Below are 15,253 nucleotides of genomic sequence, written 5' to 3'. Positions count from 1 at the left end.
CTGGGGACGAATCACTCGTTGATTGCCGGTTCTGCCCATTCCCTCTGAAGCACCTGGTGTTGGAAGACAGGATAGTGGGCTAGATACACCACTGGTCTGATCCAGTATGGCTGTCCTATGTTCTTAAATCAGACAGTTAAGTCAGTACAAAATTCTGAGCCTAGACCCACCCTAACACCCCTTGGCCAGAGGGATGCAGTACAAAGAGGCGTTCGTACTCTTTCAGCCACCCCAAGGCCCCTTTACCCTGCCAGACTGGTGAGAGTGAGAATCCAGACCAGAGTGCACAGAAGGGGGAGCTGTGGGGGGACGTGCCCCTTGGCCTCCCTCATTGGCCCTGGTGTGGCGCTCACCATTATCAGGGCACTGGCTTGTTTTTAAGCTACCCAGCAACAGCGCAGAGAAAAGGCAGGGAGCCGTTAGGTTAAAAAAGTGATTTTTTTTTTTTAATTTTTAAATTAATAAAAAACCTTCAACCTGTTTAAGCAAGATTCTGATTTGGAAACTAAAGCCCAAAAGCTGCAGCCCCTCCCTGTTGCCCTGGCTGGACGGAGCCCCTGGCCCCTGCCGCTGAGCTGGGTGGGGGAGGATGGTCCTTTACACAACTGCCCTTCCAGCTCGGCCTCCCCATGCGGAGCATTGTCTGGTGTAGGAACAGGGCCAGTGCAGGATGGTGAAGGAGACCAACTGTTCCCCAGGGTGAAGGGGGCAAAAGGGTGCATCCCGGGGCCTGGGCACGGTGAGATTTAATTAGCATGAATCCCAGGCTCGCTTGTTTTCGGGGGGATGTGCCGCAGACATGGATGATTTTCAACAGAGGCCAAAGGAGGAGGGCTTTACCACGCCCAGCAAGGATGTCCAGGAAATCCAGACCCCCAGCTCCACCCCCGAATCCTCTCGCTGACCTACAGTGGACTGGTCTACCTAGTATCTTGGAGTCACACTGTCCTTTGGGAGCTTCTGATGCCCGTTTCCTGGGCCTGCCAAAACGCAGCCAGGTGTTACCGAGAGGGCAGAGGTGTTGGCAATGTGCCATGCTCCTCCTGGCCCAAGTTGTTCCGGCAGGGAAGCTGAATGCGCAGCCATACATTTCCTTCCCCAATCATGATCCTGCAGCACGGGAGCTCCGGGTTCAAGGAGCACATTACATCCCTGCGTGGGACGCTTTCCAACAGTGGCCACGTTTCAGTGGGTGCATCTCCCCCTCCTCCCTCACTTGGTAAGAGCAGATTTCAGGCAAGCCACAGGTCCGAGTCATACAGCCTTCTGACGGCCAACCCCGTCTCATCTAGGGGCACCCCAGCAGCAGCTGCCAAAGAACAGGGGAGGGGGGAAGCGAAGCCAATGACAACAGCTTCTGAGCCACCCCCTCCTCTGCGCAAGGGAAGCGCTCAGTGTCCAGCAATGTCCTCTTCAGCCAAGCGGTGTCGTCACCATCCTGCGATTGCCCACCAGGCTGCCAGTCTCTTTCCATTGCTCTCATTCTCTCTGGATTTATATACATTAGATATTTATATATTATATAGTTATATATTAAAAAAGAAGACCAGTTATTGACTCTCCGGAAGGGAAAAACCACACGGGCTGACAACTATCCCAGCAGAGTTACAAAAAGAATTATAAAATATTCCAGTGCGATCTTCGGGAACCCCCTCCCCTACCGCCCTGATCTCCTGCACCTCTTCTCTGTTCTCCCCCCTGTCCACCCCCAGCCTCCCTCCCCCGCCACTTCAATGTTAACCAGTCTTATCTCTGCCCATCCATTGCAGCCATAGCTTTCTGCTGGGAGCCTCCTTGCTGAGACACGGGTGGCCACATGGGCTGCTGATGGTGGAGATGATGGTGGAGGTTGTGGCTGGTTGGAGAGGACGGTGGCATCCAGGCGGGTTGGTGGTTGGGAGGTGAGGAGGCCCAAAAGGGACTGAAGTTCCCCGGTGGAGAGCAGGCCATCGATGTGATGGGGCTGTTGCTGCTCTGTAGGTTCTCTGAGGTCCGCAGCTTAGAAAACATAGCGAGCGCGTCCGGGAAGTTGGGAGGAGTGGCTGGAGTATTGCTAGGTGTGCACATCTGCAGGGAGAGAAAGGAGAGAGCATCAGACAGATTGTACACCAGCGACCACCACCACACCATGCGAGAAAGGCAGAGCCCATCATGGTCAGCTGGGAACTACCCAGATTAAGCCATTTCAGTCTCAAGGAAGGACGACACCAGCCCTCTCACTGCGACTTTTCTCCTGCCGTGACGTTTGGAAGGCCACCAGCGATGGCCACCTACAGTAGGGCTGCTCAGAACTGATCCTGCTGCAGCCACCACAACATCTAGCCCTGATCAGAGCAGGCCTCAGATGCGGCGGCCACAACGGTGGCTGGTGTAACTAGGGCTCCCAGTGATGGTGGAGCTGAACTGATGTTCGCAACTGACTGTACAGACAGGGCAACAGAGACTGGTTCCTTGCCCAAGGTCACAACAAATGCCTCAAGCGGGAGTCCCGCTCCATTTCCCTGTCCACTGGGCTGGAGTCCTCCGATTGTAAGCCTCGGGCCCAGGGTATCCTGGGCTCTAATTCCACTGGTGACACCAACTTGGTTTGGCCTTGGAAAAGTTACTCAGCCTCTCTGCACCTCTACCGGGGGGATGTAAAGCCACTGACATCAGAGATGGAGGAGAGCCATTGCTGTAATGGCGTTCAGACCACCCCACTGGGGTCCATTCAGGATCGTGGTCTCTGTCCTATTCCAGTATCAAAGGAACCCCGCCCTTAGATTCCTCTACCACGTCTTGCCCTGCTGCTTGTCCCCATCCCCTGCTGGCCTTGGGCACCTGATGAACCTCACACTACACCTTTGCTAGCCTGCCAGACACCGGCTCCCTACAATACCACTTTCTAACCGCTGCAAAGCACGCCAATGAAACAGCAGAACGTCCTCACTGCTCTGCCTCGGAAGGAGGGTGCCGTCTTCTGACTGATGCTACCAGTAAAGCCCAACTTTTCTGCAACTGCACGGCCTCCCTCAGCGGGAGGGGGACCCGTGTCCATGCCACAGAAATCTAAGGCCTCTCAGTTTGGACATCCCAAAGTCGCAGATCACGTTGGAAGATCTTGGCATTTACCTGCCATCCAGCCTCAGAACAGGCTGAAACCAATCTACCCCTCCTCCACCCACCTCCCAAAGGCACCGGGATCTGAATCTCTGCAGTCAGCTCCTCCCTTTGCAGCACCCAGGATTCTCTCAGCAAGCTGCAGCCCCTCCTGGCACAGCCTCTTCCCAACACTGGCTTTAAAAAGCTCCAGGGCTTAAGGTGCGGCTGTGCAAGGCTCTCCCCCTTCACCGGCCTTCAGGTGAAATTCACCGAGGCTCTGCCCTGGGCTCAGCCTGTTCTCTTGTGTTTTGCCTGGCTTTGTTTTGAGGCTGGTGCTGGCTCTGTACACAGAACTTCATTGCCGGATTCTCTTGCTGCTGTGCATCAAGATCTTAAAGGGGCGCTAGCAGGTTAAAATATGTAAAGCTATTTTAAAGGGATGCAACTGAAATGAAATCTAGTCAGTTATGAAGGAGATTATTTAGTAGCAATATGGTAGTACTTAGGAACCCCAAGGTCAGGGCCTGCTGCACTTGGTACTCAGAGTTAGGAGTAGTTTTGGGTGCTCCAGCTGTCCCTGAACAATTCCCCCCCCCCCACCAGTCAATCTCTGTGGTCATAGTCACATTTTCCTATTTAAAACCTTTCACGCAACAGCAAAGGACAGAGACACCCAGGCAAAGAGGGGAAACTGACTAACTGATTTCACGGGGGGAAAAGGATGAAACTGGCTATATGCAAAATGCTGCCAAATGAACAAACCAGCCAAAAAGGGAATGTTTCAAATAACTGTTCAGTTCCAGTATCCTAGGAGTTACTGTAACAATATGTGTAAACAAACAAAAAACAATCCCCAGACAAATCTGACTTGGAGGTTGGGGTCCGATTAGTCGAATACTAACGGTACTTGAAATTGAGAGATTTTGAAAGTCCAGTTGGCATTTATTCTTTCAAACGTGTTGTGATAGTAAAAATAAACTAGCCATTTCACTCCCTGCTTTAATCGCAACCCCCTGCAGGGGAAATTTTACTTTAAAAGCCCAACTCCAAGCAACAGAGTTTTTAAAGGTCCCAGAAACATTTCTAGGGTTTTTTGTTTTTATTTTTTAAAGCCTAACTTTTGGGTCAAATCAATGGAGAGTCCCTTTAATTTACTACAAGAAACAACCCTAAAAAGAGTCAACCAGAAGGTCGTGAAAAAGGTGACAAACCAGTTCCAGGTGCCTCCCTGAAAGACTGTCCCAATATTCTGATAAAGTGCCTCCTATTCTGCCCTTGTGATCTGTTTTGCAAGTTGCAGGTATTTTCAAAAGTTATAACTGACATGACAAAAATCTAGAAACTCAATTTCCAAAAGCACATGAATGGATCTCCACATCCAGGGTCTGACAACAAATCCAGCATTGTAGTCAGCATAATTTAGGACGTGAACATAACCAAAGTAGCTCTATGGTTCCTCCTCATGCCTTTCCAAGGCAATCAGGCCTGTATTATTTCTTCCTCTGATCTATTACCACTTCTTTTTTGCAAGGCATCACTAGTGTGAGAGAAGCTGGATCTACCTGAGTTTCCAGCCTCTGCTCTAAAACTCACAGGCTCCCTTTGGGTTAAGTCCAAGAGCGTATGTTGCAGATATCAGAGCAGTGCCATGTCTGCCTATAGCCAGTGGAGGGGAATGAAGAGGGTGAAAGGAAATTTCAGCTCTTACAGGAGTAAAGGGTCTTGCAAACCACAACCTTCCCCACACATCTCTCCAAACAGTTTCCATGAAAACCATGGATCTAGTACAAGAGATCTGATCTCCCGCCTAACCCGTGGCTGGACTCGGGTTCAGTTTTTCCCATTCACTAGGAGTTAAAGGTTCCAATGGAAAAAATGTGATTCAGAGGCTATAAAGCAGCCCCTGAACACATGGCAGTGAGTGTCTGCCTGATCAGCGGTCTCGTTGGGGGGAGGGAGGGGGAGGAGACGTGTGTACATGCAGTGCTACTCCTGCTGCTGAACAAGTGTCCAGATTGTGGGTCCCCTCTCTGGACTCACCAGGGCCTCATGTTAACAATATCCCAGCGACCCAGGGTAGCAACCGAGACAGGAGCGTTACCACAACAAACAGAACTTGCAGGATGAGCGGCTGCCTCTGTGGTCTCACTGAGGACTTTGCTCTGATTGGGTTACTGCCACTCTGCTCCTCAATCCCCAGGCTCTACCCCCCCCCCCCCAGCACCGAGGACACTGGGGGATGGCAAATGCCCTCAGCACAGTCTGATTGGCTCAGCTTGTCCCACCTTCATAATCTGTGAATCTTTCAAAGGCGTGTTTAAGAGGTGAAACAGAGAGGTTTGTTTGGGATTTTTTAAAGGCAAAATCAGAGAGGCCCCCCAACCCCCCATCTGACATTTCCACCCACTATAAATAGACCGGGAGAAACAATGTGTTCAGAAGGACAGAATATGCCATAGGTTTGGGAGAGTGAAGGGGAGGAACCTGACTGGGGAGCAGGGAAGTGCATTAGAGGCCGCAGAAGCACCCTCTAGGACTGGCAGGCCCCGTGCACAACTCATATAAAGCGAAGAGGAAGGAGAAGTCATCAGATCGTTACAGCCATCTCAGGGGACAAAACCTCGGGGGGGGGGGGGGGACTAGCTATGCAACCGTTTGCAGAAGTGAAGCAATCTTTGTACACTCAGACCACTGGTGTGGGTGGTGCCAGAGAGACAGACAGGAGAGGTCTTTGCACCAAAGATTTTACACGATCTAACTTTTTTCAGGTCTCCCTTGCAGAACTCTACCAGCCCCCAGCAAGCAATGCTGGACAGATGAGGAAGTTCTCCCTTGAGGCCCCTAGCTGCTACTGTAATGCAAATAAACTTCCCTCCATTATAATCCAGGTGAAGGGTGGATGAGTAAATTTTGTGCTGGGGCTAGTGGTCCTTTGCAAGACTGTTCTTGGCTATTTAGATGATCTCACCTTCTAACTATCCCCCAGTCACAATTTACCCAGCTCTAAGGGAGTGAGAAAGAAGTGGATTTATACACGCCCCCAAAAACTTCAGAGAGGACAAACACAACAGCCACTGTGAAAAGCAACTTATCAGCTTTTTTCCATTTCCTGGTAAACCAGGATAGTTCTGTGCATTCGTTCTAATTTTAGTCTCAAGTGCCCTCCCCCTCCCGCCGTGCCGCGCCCCCCCCTCCTTTCTAGGCCGTCCCCAGGGCTCCAGCTTAGTCTTGTGATAGGTCTTTATATTTTTGTAATCAGTGTCACACCCTCTCTGTGCAACGGCGGTGAGAGAGAAAACTCCAACTCCGAGACCAGCCCACGAGAGACGGAGCAAGCTAGCTAAAGCTAGTGCACAGAGCGCACGCCACCAAGTCTATGGAGCAGCAGAATGGATGTGAAAAAAACCATAACTAGCAGAGGCAGAAAACCGGATAGCCTGGGATGTACGGAGAGCAGGCAGCAGCCTGTATCATCATCAGGCTCTGACGTCTGTGGGGGGTCAATCAACTTCGATGCACTTGGCTGGAGGCAAAAAAGCTGATAAGATGCAGTCCCCTGCTCGAGACAGGTCCTGATTCAGCAAAGACTTTGGCACGTGCTTAACTTTAAGCACGTGGGTGAGTGCTTTGCCAAATCAGGGCCTCGATCAGCACAGTAACAAAAGGGGGATGCTTCACAGAAAATCGCATGGTTGCGCCTGGATAAAGAGAAGTTAGGAACACAGCCCACAAAGGTCACACCCTTGTGATTCAAAGGAAAGGTTCAGGAAGTCACTAGTGGAATCAGTCCCTCCTGCTACAAGAGGGACAAACCCAGAGAGGGAGACTGTCCCAGCTGCTCCCCTCTAGCGGCCCAGGGCAGAACGGCAAGCCCAGAACTTAAGAAATACCAACACTGGCCAAAATAATGAATGGGGGAGGGTGCAGGCATGAGGGAAGGGAAGGCATTGCAACACACACACACACACACACACAGTGACTCACCCTTCCTAACCGCCCCCTTCAACAACAACAAACAAAAGCTGCAGAATGAATCCTATAGCTCAGCAACCGGAAGCAGAGTTGCTAGTTTTAGTCTTGGGCATAATCTCCAAAATCGCTACCTGGCGTGAGACTCCATTACCGACCTTCCGGAAAACACCCTCTTTATAAACAGTCTTGTAAGAACAATTCCCAGAGTCTGCCTCCAAGCGGTTCGGAAAGCATGTTTTAAAAAGGACAAGGGGTTTGCTGGGTTTTTACAAAGGACAAGATCTGTATGTGTCTTCCCCTTAAAGAGAAGCACTGCACCAAAACCTTGTCCACACACAGACGTTGCACCAGTTTAAAAACTGATTCAGTTGCTCTAGTGCAAACCTGAGTGTGTGGACTCTCTGAACTCGTTTTATTGCAGCTTGAAGCTCCACTCGTAAAAGTCAGGTTTAAATTGAACTAAGTGTCCACAAAGGGATCCGCATTGGTTTAAGAAATCAGATCAAACACTTATTGTGTTCAACTTTGTGAGTAAACCAGGCCTAAGTTAACTTCTAAACATTGTACTTGTTCTTCATGTATGTTCTACTCATCTAGAAAGGAAGAGCTGCCACAATCCTCCTGCAGGTCATTGAGACTTGGGTATAGCTAAGTCCTTTAAAAACCTATCTTAATTAAACCCATCTTATATGAAATATTATGTGTCAAGTTTCTAAGAAGCCTCTTTCTTTGTACCCTCAAAATTTGTGCCTGCAAACAGGCTCTTTCATACAGCTGCCTTGTGTGCTGGGAGGGAGTGAAGAGGCAGAATTTTGTAACTGGTGCCAATTCTATGGGAGTGAAGTTGCAGTAAACCTGATTCACTCCCCCACCATACACAGTTGCCCATATCGGTTTGGGGAGGAGAAGGGTGAGTGCGTTCAAGATCTTAAGACTCATGTCTAAGGTTTTTTGTTTTGTTTTTTTAAGTGTTTGCCACACAACCTAACAGGCAATCTAACTGATTTTCCCAGCCTAATGATTTCTTATCTAATTAGACTGTGGAATTCATTGCCACAGGAGGTCAGTAGTGCTAAAAACGTATTCATATAAGTGCCCAATCTTTTACTCTTGATAATAATATCCAGAGTTGCTATAGGTAGCGCTAATTAATTTTGGACGAGACAAAACCTCATGCTTCAAGGTTTAAGACAATCTTTAATTATTAAGTACTAGACAGAAATCTTTGGTGGGAGGATTAGGGAGCATCTATCTCCTGTGGGATTCTTACACTGGCCTCTGTCACAGCTGGAATACTGAACTAGATAGATCTTGGGTCTGATCCAGTCTGGCTATTCCTATGTAGTGAATACACTAACAGAGAGTTTCAGGATTTACCTTCTTCTTCCCACATAACTTTTGTATCTTCTCTTGGTGATTCTTGGTGACAGCTGGGATTATGCAAAGCGCTCCAATAACGTAGTTTGAAAGCATCCCTAAATGGTGCAGCCAAAAGGAATCTAGGTGGGTTGTCCTCATCTCACCTTAGTTTAAAGACAGCAGGCCCAATTCTGCCATGTTACCCACACAGAGTAGTTCTCATCACCTGGGGTTAGGGCGGTACAAATTACTGAACGCAAACCAGGTCATGTGCAAAGTGGCCTGAGTGCCTAAATCTTCCGTCAAAGAGAAAGGCAGAAGAAATGATCATCGTTTCGGGAGAAGTGACAGCCAGCAGAAAGTGATTTGCAATACATAGCTACAGGTCCCCAGATGCTCTGTTGGTTGCGGGGAGCAATAGGAGAGAAATATCACAACTTGCAGGCTCTGGCTACGCAAGTCCTATTCCACTTCCTCTGTTGGACCAGCAGAGCCTGAGTTTGTTTGTGAACTTCAAGAGATGGTGTAAGGGCCATTTATTCCCTAAGGGGCTAGATTCTGATCTCAGCTACACTTGGGGTAGCAGGATCAGTCCCAGCTGATTTCAGTGGAGTTACTCCAGGTGTACCCCAGAGTAACAGGATGCTGCCCCTCAGACTTCTGCCTGAAAAATGGAGGAAAAGAGGTGGGTTTGATCCCCAAATTCCCCTGGGTCCTTTTCATTCAGACACCATCAATAACTTGAATTGCTTTTTATTCTTTGGTGCTCAGCTGCCTTCAGGACAAGCCCATTTGACAGGTTGAATAAATAAGTTAATCTCGTTTGTGCTCAGAAGACACGACCCCACGTGACAGCATGAAAAAACTGGAGGGATGGGGCTTCTGAGCTGCTGGACTTTTGTGCATTGGCTGGATATTGCAGGTTTAACGAAAACACTGGCCAGAGAAACGCACTCCATCGGGAGCTGAACCTTCACCCCAGGGGCAGGAGGAGAATTATTTTTTTTTTTTAAACAAAGTGATTAAAACAAACAAAAAGCAACAAGGACAAATGGGCTCCTCTTTTCTGGCTGGTTTGCTTTACAGGACCCAAACCTTTCAGGGTATCAGCTCCTTGCCACAGAGGCATTTGCTGCTTTAAGGACTGACTTCTGTACATCCAAGGGCAGGGAAAGGTGGGTCTCAAACCTGCCTCATTTGGATCCTTAATACACCAGCCCGTGCTTGAGAAAACAGCTGGAACACCGGAACACAAGGGGGGATATTTTGCTTGCATTCTGCAGGCACCTTTTTGCTCCTGTGATTTTTCCCAACGCACCATGGCGTGGGGAGAGGAACGGAACAGACAGCAGCAGAAGACAGGGGCCAAAGGGGGGTGATCGGGGCGTCTGTATGCAGGGACAGAGACCCTCCTTGTTGCAGGCAAGGACCTGCAGTTTTATCAGGAGGGCTGATTAACTTCCCATCCAGCTATGTCAATATCAATATCCCCTACATTTTACTGCAACTAATCAGATCCAGTAAAAAGCTAGAGCAGATTCCACTGTCAGTTTATCCATCCAGTTAAAAACAAAAACCACCCCAAAACCAAACAATTCAACAACTTAGAGCCGCTTTAGAATCTGGACACTCACAGTTTGAGTCTATCCTTCAACAAGTGAAATCTGGCTATTAGACATTTCTGTTCTGGAAATTATATGGAACTTTCAGTTACCAGGTAAAAGGCCCCAATCTGGCAATGAATTTCAGGCAGCCAGACTCCAGTTGAGCTCCCTGGGGGTGTTGCCAGGCTGAGCAGTCTGCAGGACTGGGGACTAAAAAGCACCCCATTTGCTACATGACTTTTCTCCTGTCCACAAAGAATACTTTTTTTTTTTTAAACTGATGAAGTTACCCTTGGGTGTCCCAAGAAATTCTTCACTTAGAAGGTTCAGATCGCATTTCAGATGGGTGTATCGACAGGCTGGAAATAGGATAATATGAGCGACTTATGTATAAGGTTAATGGCATGTAAGAATTTGTGATCTGGGGAGTATCCCTTATCTAAAGAGAAACAGGTACATCTGTGAGATGGTGCACAGCTGCTCACTTTGTGTGATTTTGTTGGGGTTTGCTCATAGCTTTACTTGTACAATTGTGTTTCAGAACAAATCAAGATACCGTAAAAGCTCTCCTCTTACTCTCCATTCTCTCAGTGATCAGAATTGTTCATGGCATTTAAGTTTGAGCAGAAATCTCAAGACATTAGGGCAGGGAACGCCACCCAACAACAAAAATGTGGCACAAAAGTCAGACTAGTATCTGGGAACAAGAGATGAATAACATTTGGCAAACAGAAGGGTCACATTGCGGATCATGACATGTATACCAGTTTCCTGATTAATGTGTAACTGGTTATAAAAAGAGGGAGGGGTGAAGCTAGCCTACCAAGCAGCCAAGATTTCCTTTGCTTGGAAATACTATTAAGCCGCTTTTAGGGAATCCAGCATTTGTAAGCTTATAATGAAGAGGGTGAAAGCTGGACAGCACTGAGAGGTTCTAAAGCATTCAGGGACAGGCTCCTCTGCCTTTTTATTTTGATGAGACAACGTCATAACTGAAGATCTGCTTAGAACTGAGTGTCGAATCATTTTATGAGTAATGGGACAAGCATGCCAGTGTCACTGCTCCTGCATCTGACTAAGTATCAGGGTTCAAAGATTTTTAGAACACCAGAAATGAGCGTTCAGCGTTGAATGTCAGTGATTTTTTTAAGCTATTGGCTAAAATGTTGGCCTCCCTTATTTAAAAAAAAAAAAAAAAAAAAGAGAGAGAGAGAGAGAGCTTGGAGGGAGATTTCACTTCTGTTCATATTCCAGTTTGGGGTTTCTAATACTCTGGTGTAAACCAGCCTGATTAAAACTCATTAAGCTTCCTGTAGCAACCAGGCATTAAATGATTCAGATTGGTAAGGAATCACTCCTGCTGTGAGTTAAGCATTTGAAACACCTTGAATCACCTCTGCATCTTCAGAGTTTGATCCGGGTTTGTAAACTAGTAACTGCAACCTCTAGCTTTAGTGAAAGCTTGCCCTCAATCAAGCCACCCAAGGACGGTGCCTATGAATTTCCAAGCTCATTTACAAATACAAGATAGGATAAATCTAGTGTTAGGCCTAGGAGTAAAGGAACAAGATAAATCTAGTTCCTTTTCTGAAGGCTTTCCTAGTGTGCTAGCAAGAAATCCTGAGACTCAGTCCAGTGCCTATCTGACTTCTATGTCCAGCTCAGCCACTAGCTTGCTGCATGACCTTGGGCAAGTAATTTAATCTGTGCCTCAGTTTCCCCTCCCACAATCAGTCTTGTCTATTTAGATGGCAAGCTCTTCAGGGTAGGGCTGTTTGCACAGCACCTAGCACAATAGGGAACTGTTTCTGCTGAGGCTTCTAGGTGCTACCATAATACTCTAATGCTGGGGAGAAATTTTGTGCCAGGAAGGGAAAAAATAAGTGAGGAAATAAGAGCATTAATACAAAGTTCCCAAGAGCCATTTTTCTGTTTTATTCCAAATCTTTTAGAACTGGCCGCAGGTTTTAACAATGGCAAGTACAGGAAAAGAAAAATCTATGACTTAGCCTCCATCTACTATTATCCTCATACACAGCACTGGTTTAGTTTCCTAAAAAAACTTCCTCTGTTTCGCTAAAGAGACTTGCCCTCAGCCAAGGTCAAGTAAAGTTTTGCTGAAAGTTCTAAGGAAACATTCAAGGGAAAGGGCCTGCCCCCTTTCCCATCCCAATTCACTTAGATCTTTTACTTGTTATAACTATCTAGATCTATGTGAAGACAAACTATTTCCTGGCAGACATTTTGGCTCCTGTTTACATTTTCAGTCTGTGTATTTCTCTTGTTGCAGACCAATATGGCTGTCACGAGGACTGACAGTTTTGAATGCACAACCACTTCTGCTTGCAGCCTCATGTTCCCCTCCCCAGTATCAAAAGTGGCCTCTAAAAATGCAGACCCTGCCTGTGCAAAAGGAGGGAATCCCTCCCCTTGGTTCCATATTTTTATATGGCTTTTCACAAGAAAACTTTAACAGGTAAGGGGATGGGTAAGAGTGGCATCTGATGAAGCATTTGTAGCTGCTTTTATGAGGCTATCAGAGATAAGAAATAACCTCTTCGGATTTCATTTATTCATGAGATTAAGGAATGGGGCAGGGGAGGGGGGGAGGGAAGAGAGTAAAGACACCACTGTAAATTTCATTCTAGCCCACAGGAAGTGAAGATACCATAGGGAACAGCACGTGTCTGTGAAGTTTGGGTCACTTACCATTTGATGGTGGTGATGATTGTTGGGAATGTTAGTTTCTTGAAAAAATGCACTCAAAGCAGTCTGCAAAAAACAACAATTAGTTAATTCCAGCAGCCAGACAGAGCAAAGGGGGAAATGCAAACACACAGGATAGGGGCTAGTGTTAGTAAAGACCCTGGAAATGTTTTGTTTTATAAAACAAGTGATTGGATCTTGTTTTTCCTCCCTTAAAGTACGTTTCAACTGTAAACAAATCATTTGAGACAACAAACAAACACGACTGATCTAGCCCTTTGCATTTCACAACACAGGCATAGACTGGCTTTGAAATGCTAATTTTCTCCCTCGCAAAAGGAGGAATGAAGCTACAAAGGAATCCAAAACAAGAACACAGCCCCGAGCCCTTCCCCAACTGGATTGATCCCATGCCTCCCTAATCCAGAAACACAAAACACTGCAGGCAAGGAAGAATCCGGCCGAAGTACCAGCAAAGCGCTTCAGTAAAATCTGGCCAAGAGACCCCATGTCGGTTTCGTTAACACGAGTGACATTAAATCAGGGAAGGAAAAGGGGCAGTGTAATGAAGTCTCCCCAGGAATGTAAGCCTTCGCCCACAGGCCAGCAAGAAATTGACAAAGCCCCACGTGTAATTATTTCCTTTGATGTGAACAGTTTTGTTTTTTTTAAACTACACTTGTCATCCGCTTCCTCCCCCCGTCTTTATCCACGTGTAGGGAGTTAAAGCCGTTCTCACCTTACATAACATCCCCCCGTTTAAAAAAAAAAAACACAACCGAAAAACGGGTACACCGCATTTTACTACACAGGCTTTCTCCGTATTCATCAGCTCCGTGTGGGGCTGGGAAGGGGTTCACTCCGTAGTGAATCCTCTCCCCAGCTCTGGAGCAAGCTTCCCCTATGAATTCTCTCCCCCACCACAGAAATCGGGGCGAAGAGAGACCAGACCACGTTCCTATGCTTCATTCCACGGCCCAGGAGAGCCACAGATTTAGTTACAGCGCAATACATAAATTGGTACCAGGAGATCTGCAAGCCAGTTCCCCCCGCCAGGAAATTACATGAATAAAATGTACTCTCCCCTCTTCCCACAACAGCAGCAACAGACATTACGTGCGAGGCCTCGTGAGTTGCTGGCCCCTGAAGGCACTTGCTGCAATAGGTAATCGTAATGAAGTCCTAGTAAAAGGATGGTTTATGTGCAGCTTGCCATTCAGCGGCGGCGCCAGGGCCCCGTGTGGCACGGCCGGCCGGGTGTCCCAGCTCTGTTGTTATTTAAAGCCGCGTACACACACACAGTCCACCCCCACAACTGTTTCCAAGGCCAACTGTTTTAGCGAGAAAGGAGAAGCGATGAGGCGGAGGAAAGGGGTGAATCCGAGGGTGGAAGGAAAGGCAGGAGGAGCGGCACGCGAGGCTCCCACGGACCCTGCGCCCCCGTGGGGTGTCGTCCGTCCCCCCCCCCCCCCGCCTGGTCAAGCCACGCCACGCCACGCACCTCGAACTGCCAGTGAGCCGCCTGCAGCAATTGCTTCGCCTGGTCGGCCGCGCAGCCCGCGGCCAGCACGAACTGGTTGATCATGACCTGGTGCCTCAGCTCCTCCATATTCACCGACATGGCGAGAGAAACGAAACCACAACAACGGGGGAAGCGGGGCAGAACACACACACACACACACGGTGCCGCTGCGGCGTGCGTGGGGAGGAGAAATCCACAAAGGCCCTTCCCTCCTTCTCCTCCGCCCCACACTCGGCTCCCCCTGGCCCCTCGGATCGGCCAAGCCACCCCTGCTTCCCCCCGCCTGCTTCAGTCGGCACCGAGCCGGTTATGCTGTGCTCCCCCCTGCCCCGGCTCCTCGGCTGCTTGAGCACCACAAACAACAGCAGCAGGGGAGGAGCATGTGGGGAACGATGGGGGGGGGGGGAGACCGGAGGTGTCTCAACGTTCAGTTCCCGGCGTTCCGAGCCCGCTGATTGGCCACCGCGGTGTTCTTCACATGTATGAACGTTCGATTCGAATCTTCCAGCTCCCCAGGCTGTGGCTGTTTCTCTCGCTCCCTTCCCCCCCAGCTCATGCTTCATTGGGGGAGAATGAGCCATCGGGCTCTTTCCCCATTGGATGGCTGCTGTGTTTTGGATCGGGAGAGGTCCATCATTGGCCTCTGTCTTTCCAGGGGCGGGGTGAGGCTGTGGTCTTGTGCGAACTGAGCTGGAAAGCACGGCCGGCTTGTTGATTGGCTGTCACTCCTTTCTGTTTTTCTCTGGTTGAAAAAAAAAATGTTTGTAAAGCCAAGTTCATTCAGGAGCTTCATTGAAACCAACATGCTCAGCTGGAAAAGCAGGACTCGACTGAGCAAGAGCAGAAACAGCTCTGACTCATTTCCTTTGAAAGAACGAGTGATCCTGAGAACCAAATTTATCACAATAGAAAGCACATTTGCAACTTCCGATTCTTGCAGTTTATTTAATCCTGGGGGTTGAGGGTTGTTATTTATTTATTTTTGATTAGTTTTGAGACATGGCCAAAC

At 48.4% G+C, this 15,253-nt stretch overlaps 1 protein-coding gene across 1 annotated transcript; it reads right to left on the bottom strand.

Moving 5' to 3' along the window:
- Nucleotides 1-424: 424 nt before the first annotated feature.
- Nucleotides 425-14,791, bottom strand: UBALD2 (UBA like domain containing 2). Its single transcript, XM_073310335.1, has 3 exons — nucleotides 14,224-14,791; nucleotides 12,726-12,788; nucleotides 425-2,067 (listed from the first exon to the last, which is right to left on the bottom strand). Exons 1-3 carry the CDS (start codon nucleotides 14,341-14,343, stop codon nucleotides 1,747-1,749), a joined length of 504 nt encoding a protein of 167 aa, XP_073166436.1. The 5' UTR covers nucleotides 14,344-14,791; the 3' UTR covers nucleotides 425-1,746.
- Between the last annotated feature and the right edge of the window lie 462 nt (nucleotides 14,792-15,253).

Source organism: Lepidochelys kempii, chromosome 14 (assembly GCF_965140265.1).
Source record: "Lepidochelys kempii isolate rLepKem1 chromosome 14, rLepKem1.hap2, whole genome shotgun sequence".
Classification (NCBI taxonomy): Eukaryota; Metazoa; Chordata; order Testudines; family Cheloniidae; genus Lepidochelys; species Lepidochelys kempii.
This window is presented reverse-complemented; position numbering and strand designations above follow the sequence as displayed.